The sequence below is a fragment of the Tachypleus tridentatus genome, chromosome 1 (assembly GCF_004210375.1).
Source record: "Tachypleus tridentatus isolate NWPU-2018 chromosome 1, ASM421037v1, whole genome shotgun sequence".
Taxonomy (NCBI): domain Eukaryota; kingdom Metazoa; phylum Arthropoda; class Merostomata; order Xiphosura; family Limulidae; genus Tachypleus; species Tachypleus tridentatus.
Genome location: NC_134825.1, coordinates 119,613,630 through 119,626,641, shown reverse-complemented (window position 1 = coordinate 119,626,641; position 13,012 = coordinate 119,613,630). Strand labels below are relative to the sequence as shown.

General features: G+C 35.4%; 1 protein-coding gene across 3 annotated transcripts in view; it reads right to left on the bottom strand.

Moving 5' to 3' along the window:
* Positions 1-13,012, bottom strand: part of LOC143222461 (synaptogenesis protein syg-2-like) — a 131,633-nt gene that overhangs the window by 39,017 nt on the left and 79,604 nt on the right. For 2 of the 3 annotated variants that reach the window (XM_076449017.1, XM_076449035.1), the window contains exons 3-4: positions 3,831-3,941; positions 865-1,068 (exon numbers count right to left, since the gene is read on the bottom strand). In XM_076449017.1, coding sequence (XP_076305132.1) covers positions 865-1,068; positions 3,831-3,941 — 315 coding nt within the window. The remainder of the gene's footprint in view (positions 1-864; positions 1,069-3,830; positions 3,942-13,012) is intronic. The other variant, XM_076449026.1, reaches the window with a different exon arrangement.

Here is a 13,012-nt window from a genome sequence, read left to right as displayed (position 1 = left end):
CCTTTGCAAAAGGGTAGAGACAATATTTTAAGGAGTTATTCAGAGGTTAATTTCAATGATTCTCGAGTGTACGAAAAAGATAATAATCAAACTAAAAGGAGGAAAAGAAGAGAAATAAAAACAATTACCCCAAGGCTTACACTTCCAGCAAACAGACTATTTACAAATCTTGTTTATTTGTTTGGTTAGATTTCGCGCAGAGTCACTTGAGAGAAAAATGCGATTGCCACCTCTAATTTATGTGATATATTGGAGGAAAGGCAGCTAATTAACACCACCCATGGCGAACTCTAGAGGTATCATTGACCATCAGGCAGTGGGGAATAGATCGATACTTTATAACGACCACAAGGCCTAGCATGTTCTTGGAACAGGTTTCAGTCGTGTGATCTACAACGTGCGAGGCTTGTGTACAATCCATCACGCCATGCAAAGTGAACTTGTATTATATTTTTGTCGTAAATTTATTAATTAAGACTTGATAATTGTGGAACACAGAACTATTATAGCCCTGCATCAAACCGTGCTTATTTGTAGAAGAAAGCTCAGAAATAACGCCCAACGTCTGAACTGAATGGCTTTGTTGTTGTTTTTTATTAAGTATAATATATCAAATATAAAAAAATGTTGTCTTGCGATCTCATATACTGTATTTATTATTATGTATTATACCAGAAATAACTTGTTTAACTTTTAGAAATAATGTGATTTTTTACGATGGAATTAGGAGGTATTTAATAATAATAATATCAGACGTTTAGAAAATTACGTTAGTATTGGAAGTAAGGATGCTGTGTCAAATGCACTTGAATTCATCCATTTAAAAGGAAACCTACAAATCGTAAGACTGTACAAAACACTTACAATTTAAGTCTAGAGTAATTGAACTAAACAAAGGATCCCCGATTTCGCTGTTTGAAGCTTCGCAGGTAAGAGAAGCGAACAGGTCCTGACGACGAAGGTCTGGAAGCAATATCTCATTTCTGGAGAAACCTTGAGGCGTCAGAGTAAAGTTTTCCTTCAAAACTTTTCCTTCTTTTTTCCACGTCAGCGCTGGAGGCGGCCTTCCTGTGGAGGGAAAGACAATTTATCCCTTAATACATAATACATGCCCCCTAGGCTACAAAAATAATGTATAACACAAAATATTCAATATTTCACGTGCTATCAAGTATGGAATAAAGGGACGTTTATTATTCCTAACACAAATCTATTATTTTGGTCAATTTGTTAAATTATTTCAAAATCAGTTCAGGCCCAGCTCAGTATTACTATTTTGGATCATATCTTAATCTGTACACAAATCTGTTTATTTGTTTTTGAATTTCGAGGAAAGCTACATGAGGGATATTTGCTCTAACCATCCCTAATTTAACAGTGCAAGACTAGAGGAAAGGCAGCTAGTCATCACCACCCACCGCCAACTCTTGGTCTACTCTTTTACTAACGAATGGTGGGATTGACCATTAAATTATAACTCATCCGAGACTGAAAGGGTCGAACATGTTTGGTGTGACTGGGAATCGAACTTGCGATCCTCAGATTACGAGTCGAGCACCCTAACACCAGACAATGCCGGGTCTTTTCACGAATCTTGCAAGTGAGATATCTCATAAAGCTAAGGTCACTTGTTCGTATTTGTTTCGGAAATACATAAGTTTCGGACAATCATCTTCATGCAAAATAGTAACTTCCTCCAGTTCATTGCAATTATACAATAACATGATATCGTATCAAGTCACAATAAACCATTACATTATCTACACCTTCGTCTTGGGCTTCTACAACTCACTGTGGGGTTTCTTAAAACTAAAAACAACAATTGTAGCGTTTTAATTCAACGTTCACAAAAAGCTTTGCCTTAGATACTGTAACCTCCTTCTGGATGAAGTATTCATTCATTTCCGCATGCGCTACGAACCATTGAAGAAATCCAGATTACAGTTTCTAAGGATGGTAATCGTATTTCTTCAGAATTCCGATCACAGTTCTTTAGCTTATTTCTGCTTCTCTAGCAATTTGGCAAGTTGATCCAATACGGCACACAAGAATGTCTCTTGCATCGGTATCCGAAATGTTCTCATTCATTGCTGTGGCAATCTTCATTGCATATGCGTTCTATCGACTGAGCCATGTTTTGTGGAACTTGATGAATAAACGACCAGCACTTGCACCAGATAAAGGATTCTCCCGTCGAAAATGTTTCAAATTAAGTTCTATGTGACCTGTTGCCAACTCTATTTATCCAGGATTCTCTTAGGGTTAACGACATCCTTGATGGTTATTATAAGACATAAACGAAAAGAAGATTGTTAAGGTTTGCTTTTGGTTTGTTTTGAATTTATCTTATAGCTACACGAGGGCTATCTGCGCTAGCTGTTTCTAATTTAGCAGTGTAAGACTATAGCGAAGGCAGCTAGTCATCACCACCTACCGCCAACACTTATGCTACTATTTTAACAATGAATAGTGGAGTTGGCTGTCACATTTTAACGCCCCCACGGATGAAAGGGCGAGCATGTTTGGTGTGATGGGAATATAACAAAAGTTATGTTTACATATTAGTGAGCTACCGATCCTGTTTGACAATAAAATGATAAAAACATTAGGTCTAACACTGTTTTTAAATTACCAGTAGTTCACACATTACCAGATATTTATGTATTAATGGTGTATTTCACATACTAGCCTATATATGTAATCACGACTGTGGGATTTAATGTAATTTTGTTTCTGATGGAGTTGGTTGGGTCTGTATCAAAAATGTTTCCTGTTCTTGTTACTTTGTGGTTCTATTATTTATATTCAGGTTGTCTTCCTCTGAGACAGTGGTATATCTTCAGATCTACATTCTAAAATCAGGGGTTCGAGGCCTATGTAAATACATACGATAGTTCGACATTCATAATAATTTGATTCTTCGAAATAAAACATTTTTGATATGTTTTGAATATGTTTGTTACTACGTCAATCACCACGAATGTTCGACAGCCTTTGTGTGGGTTGTAATTCAACCAAAGGGCCAGAACTTGATTTATATTGCACGTGCATAACAGAAATGTGATAGTGTTACTCACGTGCAACAGCCACATTCTTCAACATAGAGACACCAATAATGCTAACCAAAGGTCAGCCCTATATTTTGTTCAACCAAAAGCATCACAGTCAACTGGTATTATTACGCTATGGAGTTATAAACATCTAACTCAAAATAGGGTCATCGTTATTTCACGAGTTTGTTCAATATGGCGGAATAAACAAAGCCGGCCAGCTGCATGACGTCAAGTGCATATCCTCTATGACGGTTTCGTTTGGTTTGTTTTTGAAACTTCTTGCGTGCAATACTACACGAGGGCTACCTGCGCTAGCAATCCTTAATTTAGCAGCGTACGACTAAAGGGAGGCAGATATTCATCACCACCTACCGCCAACTCTTGGGTTACTCTTTTACCAACGAATAGTGAGTTTGACTGTCACATTATAACGCCTCTACGGATGAAGTGAAAGCATGTTTGGTGTGACAGGGATTCGAACCCGCGACCCACGAATTACGAGTCGAGTGCCTTGACCACCTGCCATGCCGGTCTATTTTTAGCATAGTGTTCTTTTAGGTAACACAATATTCCGATATGAGTTGTAAAACTTAAACGTCTATAAGCCAATAGTTTAATAGTTTAAATACGTGTTGTCAATATTTTAAACGTACACTAATATAATTAACTGTCTTTTTTCTAAAAGATAGCAATCATTTAAAATTATTTTGACAATTTTTTACCTTGATGAATATAAAACATTTAACTTAGTACAAAAAAAATATAAAAAAAACTTACCACCGTCTGCCTCACATATAAGTAACAATGAAGACCCTTCGTTATAAGGACCTATCAGGCCGCGTAAATGTTGACCAAACTTATCCATTATGAGTGTTTCGCGAGGTGGAACTGATAAAACACAAAGAGAAGTAAATAGTCAGCTATAATTCGTGATAACTGGAACATGAAAAATTATTGTGATATGTGTCGTTATTTACTTATGTAATAATCACTTTGTTCGTTTTCGTTGTTTCTCATCGGTTGAGTATAATAGTTATAATAAATTGTGTCGTTTCTGTTATTAAAATCCAGGAAGTTTCTGGTTTGATCACTAGTGTTTAGTCAAACAAAATCGTTTTAAGAAAATAATAAAAATACGCTCTCGATATCACTTGCTAAGGTTTTATCTTGGATGGACCGATACTTTAGTATTGCACAGATATTTATAATAAAAATATGTTCTATAAAATCACTTGCTATTGTTTAAACTTGGCTGGATTGATACATTAGCACGGCAGACAATTTATAATAAAAGCATGCTCTTAAATGGATTAACACCTCAGTATTCTAATACGGTGAAACTAGATAATACATATAATATATTGTATTGAAACTAAAACATGTATTGAAATTCGTATAACAACCAGTAGTCTCTGAATGCAATTTACGTGTTTAGACTGTATGCTAAATATACACCCACTTTCTATTCTTCATTAGCGCTAGCTACATCTTATCATGATGTATATTATATACCCATGTTACGTTATTTCTACGCTGCATACGTTATGCTCCACAACAACCGATATACAAAATTAGAATTTCATTTCTGCACTCTGTGTTTTACGACATAAACGAAAAACATTATTTTTGGTATTATATTAAAAATTGAAAAGTGTGCATTAACACTTTATGAAGCAACCATCAAGAAAATTATTTACTAATTTTCATGTACTGTAATGTTATATCACGTAGTTACCAATAAGTTAAAAAATTCAGTTGTTAATTAATACGCACGTATTTCAAGATCAATACACAGAACCATACATCAGTGTTTGTTTGTTTGTTTTTGAATTTCGCGCAAAGCTACACGAGGGCTATCTGAGCTAGCCGTCCTTAATTTAGCAGTGTAAGACTAGCGGGAAGGCAGCTAGTCATCACCACCCACCGCCAACTCGTAGACTACTCTTTTATCAACGAATAGTGGGATTGATCGTCACATTATAACGCCCCGACGGCTGAAAGGTCGAGCATGTTTCGTGCAACCGCGATTTGAACCCGCTACCCTCGGATTACGAGTCGAACGCCTTAACACACTTGGCCATGCCAGGCCCTACATCAATGTTTGTAAGACTAAAGTGTCTACTGACACAAAAATATACAAATGTTAATACCAAAAAATCTATTTAACATAATTTACCAAACCAATTGGTTCTAGAAACGAACTTACAACTAATGATCGATGCTTAACGAATAATTTTCAAACTTTCGTAGTGTGGAATAGCCATAGCATGGGTTTACAATATGACTAAATTTGATAAGATGTGTTTGCTTTCCAGTAGGATAAAAATTGTACTTTGTTCTTTATTGCTCGTGACATTCTACTTAATATTAGATGATATATATATCTAAAAAAAAAAAACTGTCTTCTCAGATCGATACATACATCATATAAGCTCTCACTTACTACCCTCTTTGAATGTTAGGAAAAAAAATGAAACATTGACAAAAGACACCAAGAGAGACGAAACTTTGTCTGACTTAATATAAAACTTAAATTAAATTTTGTATCAGGAAATTTAACAGTTGGTTTCACTGAGGACATTTTCATATATCACTATTATTCTCCTGAGTAATTAACTATTTTACACAGCGTATATAGAATGTATTTTTTATCAAACACATATAGCAGCTGTATTCTATTTATTTAGACAAGGAACAAACCGGAACACAATTAGATTAAAAACATTTAAGGGGGATTGGAGGTTTCATTCGACGTCCTTTGGGTGGGTGACGTCTTCCATGTATTTCTGATTACTTTATAGTAAATAACAGATTTGATGTAATAATATAAGGCACAAACATTGCATTAACACGTATATAAATGTTTGTGTAGAAAAAAACATTGGTATTTATAAAAATAACCTTGGCTCCAGAGCATCAAATAAACATTTTTACAGTATTTGAGTAATATAAAATTTTACATAGAGTTAGTTATTCTTTGAAAAGTCAAATATTGTTATTTAGTTGCACACGTATTATTGTGATCATTCCATACAACATAAATATTTGTTGAAGATACGCTGGATGTCACTTGAATTTCAACAATGTTCAATTTAAATTCGATAGAGGTTCGTGAGGATGGACGATTCATGTAGATGAATACGTACGATGCATATTGCATGTATATTACTAAGAGCTGTGCTAACTAAGCAAGCTCTTGAAAAAAACTCTAACGTTGATGGAAAATGATCATTACAACCGCACCCACAAACGGTTCATTATTCTTTTCAACGTGATTTAGTTTATACATCAGAACTGGTCCACGTCAAGACTACTTTACATTGATCGGTTTCATTTAAAACCATATGACGGAATTTTTTAAAGCAGCTTCCTTATATTAAATGGACCCACTTTATTTTAAAATTAGGTATTTTCAAAACAGTTTTTTGTAGCAAGTGAAATACAATTATTGTTTTTTTTTTGTTTTGTTTGCTTTTGAATTTCGCACAAAGCTACTCGATGGCTATCTGTGCTAGCCGTCCCTAATTTAGCAGTGTAAGACTAGAGGGAAGGCAGCTAGTCATCACCACCCACCGCCAACTCTTGGGCTACTCTTTTACCAACGAATAGTGGGATTGACAGTCACATTATAACACTCCCACGGCTGAAAGGGCGAGCATGTTTGGCGCGACGGGGATTCGAACCCGCGACCCTCAGATTACGAGTCGCATGCCTTAACACGTTTGGCCATGCCGGGCCTAAATACAATTATTATTTTGGCTATAGTTTACACAGTTTCTGTTGATCGAAGTTTCATAATAGAGTGTATGTTTTAACATTTTATAAAATAAATTATTGTAAAACAACAGAATCTTTATTCAAGTCACTTCTGAAACCTATTTTTGTGATTGACTTAATCATGACTTTGATTGTGAAAGCAGAGTTTTCAAGAGATCTGAGTTTACAAGTAGGATAATTATAATAAAATAAATTTACCTTACTAATGATCTCTGAAAAGGCTTTTAATTTTTTAAAATACATATGAATATTTAATAATTACAGCACTGGTATTATTATTATTTACTATAATTCTCACAAATTAAACAGTTTTATAAAATGTATTCAGACACACATTTTTGGAGTATATCACATAAGTCTCGTTCCGATGATTGTTTGTTTGTTTCTGAATTTCGCGCAAATCTACACGAGAGTCATCTGTACTAGCCGTCCTTAATTAAGTGGTGTAAGTCTAAAGGGAAGATAGCTAGTTATCACAACTCACCGCCAACTTTTGGGCTAGTATTTTACCAACGAATAGTGGGATTGACCATCACATTATAAGGCCCCACCGCTGAAATGGCGAGCATGTTTGGTGTAACGGGGTTTCGAACATCCGAGCCTCAGATTACTAGTCGAACGCCTTAACCCAACTCACCATGCTGGGCTCGTTTGCGATGAAAAGCAGTGTTGTTCAGTGATAAACCAAAGAAGAAATTGAAACAGTGGTTATCAAAATGTTGCATTGCACTGTTGCGTGTGTGTGTGTTTGGCTATATCAAAGCCATATCGGATCTACAGAGTCCACAGAAGAGAATCGAACCCCTTAATTTAGCGTTGTAAACCCGTTGACAGCGAGGGATGCTCTGCTGCTCCGCAAACAATTCGAAAATCTTGCAATGACGAAAAACCAACTTCATATAAAAAATGTATCTCAGGACGGCTGGTATAGGTATTAACACTGTTAGTAACAAAGCAGAGAACAACGTTTCGACCTTCTTAGGTCATTTTCAGGTTATAGGTGAATTTTCAACAAATTTAATAATTACCTTAGCAACTGTACTTTGGTTAGGTATAATTAATGTGTGGTTGCCATATTTTTAAACACTTTAGTTATTGAGTAAAAAATGAAACAAAGTATGTGGGTCCTCGAACTCAAGTTCCTCTCGGTTGTTCGGCTATTTCCGTAACATTTTACAACTATGACGTAATAGTTGCCAAACACGCTTATTTGCGCGCCGACCATTTTGTTTCCTTTTAGTGCTGGTGTTTTATGTAAATCTGTCGGTGCTTTTTTTCGGATTACATACTTTGTGAGACTATTTTTTGTCTTGGTATTGCTACTTTATATTTGTTTTATGATAACATTGTTTACTGCGTTGCTTATGGTTGTAGAAACGGTTTGGCATCGGGCAAAAGCTTGTTTTCGTTTCCATGCAAGGAGAAGGAACCGGCAAGGTGGCGACAGTGGGTGCGGATGGTCAATAGGAAGAACTGGAATCTTTCACACCATGCAAAGCTTTGTCAAGATCACTTTGAACGTTCATGTTTTGTGTCGGATCCCACTGTTTTGGATTCCATGGGTTTCAAGCCAAGCAGGTTGAGACTGAAAAAAACCATCGGCAGTAGACAGGATCGTCCCCACCATCTTTCCTCGTGTGGAGCTGAGGACTGATCTCAACCTGCAGCGTACAGGTTCCACCCCTCTGAAGCCATTCCTTGCCATCACGAAAAGAACAAACTTAAAGGTATGTGTACAGTATAAAGCGATAAACAATAACCAGTATAATATAATAATTTAAAAAGTACAAGTTTTTGAAGAATGTAACTAGACATACACATTTCACATTCATGAGCGTCTTTTGCATTTGTGACACCTGAAAGTCAGTGTAACCTTGATTTCCTAGTCTAGACAGTGGACAAATCTATCCCAAATAGAGTATATTTCAAGTTTAAAAGCTGGTAGATCATTCTGTAGATGTTTTTGTATCACTTTTATATATGGAAAAGTTTGAAGAATTCCATTTTTCAAATTTAACATTTCAAGATAAATTGAAATAAGACAATGTCTTGAACATGTTATAGTAATCAAGTACATGTTATGTATTAAAAAAAAACATTGTAGACTTGTGAAAAAATCAAATATAAACTCCATGACATATTTCCATAACTCATCATAATAAAATTAATCTTAACACAGTACTTTGACATTGTCATATTAAATGTAAATCTCATAAACCTCATAAAGCATGTTGTTTTAATATATAATCTTATATCTTCAGCTTTAAGAGGAAAGTGCTGATGACACAGTGCCTACTTCTGCAGAGAAAGTTGTGATTCAGCCCATCCCTGATGATGGCTGCCAAGACTCTAGAGCTGACTCATTTCAGAATGTGTCTGTTCAGACTCTTGTAAGTAGATCATGACTGTTAGATTAAATATTCATAAGTTGCAATAATTGATGTATAATTTTATTTACATTAATTTGAATCTAACCGTGATAGAATGTTATTATTTCAATACCTAAATAAAAACCTATTGTTTTAGCCTATCCCAAGTATTCCAAGAGGGACACAGACTGGCTGGTATTCAGTTTCCAGAGGTGTACATATATTCCCATCTGGCTTGGAGACTGTAGTTACCCAGACAGAAAATCTTCCAACAATAGATTTTGCTTGTGGTACTGGTAAGTTAGTTTGAATATGAATATGACATTTTAGTTCATGATTTAACAATATTGAATAATCAGATTAGTCTCGTTAATATTATTTTGATTATTTATTATAAACTATTGATGATGAACAGTACATTGTTCATATACATGTAATTCATTCACTAATTTTTGCAGAATCATCATCTGCTGCTAAGAAGTCCTCTGTATCACAACTGACAGATGATGATGTTCATATGAGTGATGATGAAGGTGTTGATCCTGACTAGAACTTGTCAGATCTGTGTCAAAAGTAACTGTTCTAGGTTCGTTCAGAGTAGGTTTGAATTGATATGGCACTACTCGACACTGTTCAGAACACAAAGTCAAAACAGACTCCGCCTCTGTTTCTCCGAATGCACTGGCCATGTTTATTTACATTCAACGCGCTGGCGTTGGCGGTTTATTTGGCAACTATTACGTCAAGTACTTTTCCTAGCGGCAAACGTAAAAATTAAAATGTTTGGATTGCCGCTCGGAAAGGATCTTTCTGCACCAAGGTCTATGTTTTATTTATTAGCACATTTTTTTATTAAAAATGTGATCCTGTAAAATTAATCAGTATGAGTAGTTCTTTTGACTGCAAAGTTTTCTTTTTTCTGTAAAATTCACCTTTAACCAGCTGTCCAAAGGTACAATTTAAAATTCTGTATTCAAATAACAAATGTGTAATTACGAGTTAGAATAATTATACAGACTTGCAAAAAAATGTGCTTTACAGAAATTGGCGTGACAAGGTGAAACGTCTGATAATTGTTTTATCATGTATTTCATATAAACGTTTTATAAATTATATGATGACAGAAATATATAAATCTCTTTGCTACTTCTCACGTACACCCATAATAAACCTTTTTTAATACGAAACTAAATCATGATATAAGAGTTTAAATTCATATAACTGTCTCTGAAACTTCTTGTCTTTCTGAAGTTTCCACAAAGATTGTTTTTCCATTAAACATTAAAATTACGTAGTTAATATACAACACTGAAATTAGGCCCAGCATGGCCAGGTGGGTTAAAGCGTTCGGACTCGTAATTTGCGAGTCGCGAGTTCGAATCCCTGTTACACCAAACATGCTCGCCATTTCAGCCGTGGGCGTTATAATGTGACGGTCAATCCTACTATTCGTTGGTAAAAGAGTAATCCAAGAGTTGGCGGTGGGTGTAGACTAGCTGCCTTTCCTCTAGTCTCAGACTACTAAACCAGGGATGACTTGTGCAGATAGCCCTCGTGTAACTTTTCGCGAAATTCAAAAACAAGCACTAAAATCTATATAAATATTTACTACGTCATTTAAATGAGATACTTTGTGACTTATAGAATATTGCTATAGTGCATGAAAATATCCTTTTACTTTTTCAAAATAGAAACCAAGATGTCCAATACAGTTTGCAATACTAAATAACTATTCAGTTTCTAAAAAAATCTATTTCGCTCCTTTGTTTTGCAAATTACGAGATTAATTCCGTCATAAAGGGAAAGACTCCTCTGAATTTGTTACACGTCATCCTCTTATATAACTACATTTATTAATCTTTATATCGATCGTAACAACCACGTTTGTAGCTACTTTGAAACTTCTCAGAATAGCATGCTTTGTTTCTCACATTGCATTTGATTATTTCTGTGCATACACCAGTTAGTTCAGAAAAGATTATATTTTAACCAATTATATCGTCCCAGGATAGTTCTTTGTGCTCTCTCACTAAAAAAAACAAAAAAGAACGTAGCAATATAAAGGGTCGCTACACGTCAAACATTGTTGACTAAACCCTAATTAACTAGGAACAAGACACTTGCATTGTTTGTTTTAGAGACAATATCCATTATTGAAAATTGATTAGGTTGGTCTTTTTCCCCATCATAAAGTGATGATTACAAGAGACAATAACAAATTGATTTACACCCTGTATTTAGGTCTGCAGAAGTTCATTTTCTTTACTTCTAGGAATGAACGATTCTCGAGCGTTTCGATACATATCAGACACTTCACTGAAGTGGTATTTGATTGACTCTTTATTTCTTTCTTATCACGGAACTTTGACCAAAACGATATTTTTTTTCGAAAATATGTAAAATCATTTTCAGTAGTCAGAATGTGTGAGGCTAAGCATGCAAAACTACTCCAGATTTTTCTGCGTCAGCCGTACCTAATTTAACTGTGGAACTAATTTAACTAGATGGAAGGCAGCCAGTCACCACCCACCGTCAATTCTTGAGCTACTCTTTTACTAACGAGTAGTTGGATTAACCTTTATTTTATAACGTCACCACGATTGAAAGGGCGAGCATGTCTAGTGTGACGGGGATTTCGAACCTGCCGTCTTGAGACACATTTTTACTTTAAGTGGGTTTCTCTTCATCACGAATGCCATTTCATGTTTCGAAGGAGGAACTCGTAAATGAATGCGTTAAGTTTAACACTTGCATCTTATGGTTTATTGTCGCTAAGGTATTCACAAACATTTTAGAAACGTGCCGTGATATAATACTTACATACATGAGGTCAATATTTTACGTAGATTAAAAAAGTCTCGATAGAAATGAATAAAAATCCTATAAATAGAGCATGTTTGAAAGGTGGATCCCTCTTCTTTATGAGCAAATTGGACAAAGGAAGGTCCACATTTCTATAATACTTAAAAATACGTTGAAAGGCCTTCAATTAAACTATTAATTAAAACTGTACCTATTAAAAAGTCATTCTTAATAAAGCATAGTTAATGTTGATGTTTTACGATTATACACTGACTAAAACATTTTATATTATAATTTGTTCACTATTTGATGATAAATGAAATATATAAGTCCAACAGAGTGAATAGTACGACAGTTGGTTGATAGTCTTTAGCGAAGGTTTAGTTGTACACTTTGTTTGATAGTGTTTTGGATTTCGCTCAAAGCTACCCGAGAGCTATCTATGCTAGTCTTTCCTAATTTAGCAGTGTAGGACTAGAGGGAAGGCAGCTAATCATCAGCACCCACCGCCAACTCTTTGGTTACTCTTTTACCAACTAATTGTAGGATTGACCGTTTCATTATTACCAAACCACTGCTGAAAGGGCGAGCATGTTTTGTGTGACGAGGATTTGAATCCGCGACTCACAAATTACGAGTCGAGCGTCCTAACCACCTGACTATGCCAGGCCTAAAAATAGTGCGTGTGTGTGTTTTCTTACAGCAAAGCCACATCAGGTTATCTGCTGTGTCCACCAAGAGGAATTGAACCGTGCTTCCTCATCAACGGTCTGGCGGTCATAATTAACCATTATTGCTTCCCTGAGATCAGAATTTTTACTGTAAAGCTAAAATTACGACGAAGCTAGTCACAGACCAGACATTTAGAGCAACGTTTTGTAAAAGTCCACCGCATGCGTACTTTCGCTTGCAAAATCAAGTTTAAGGAGCCGAAACGACAAGAAACTCATTAATTTTACTTGCTAATTACCTCCCAATGGCACAACGATATGTCTGTGGACTAAGAAAGGT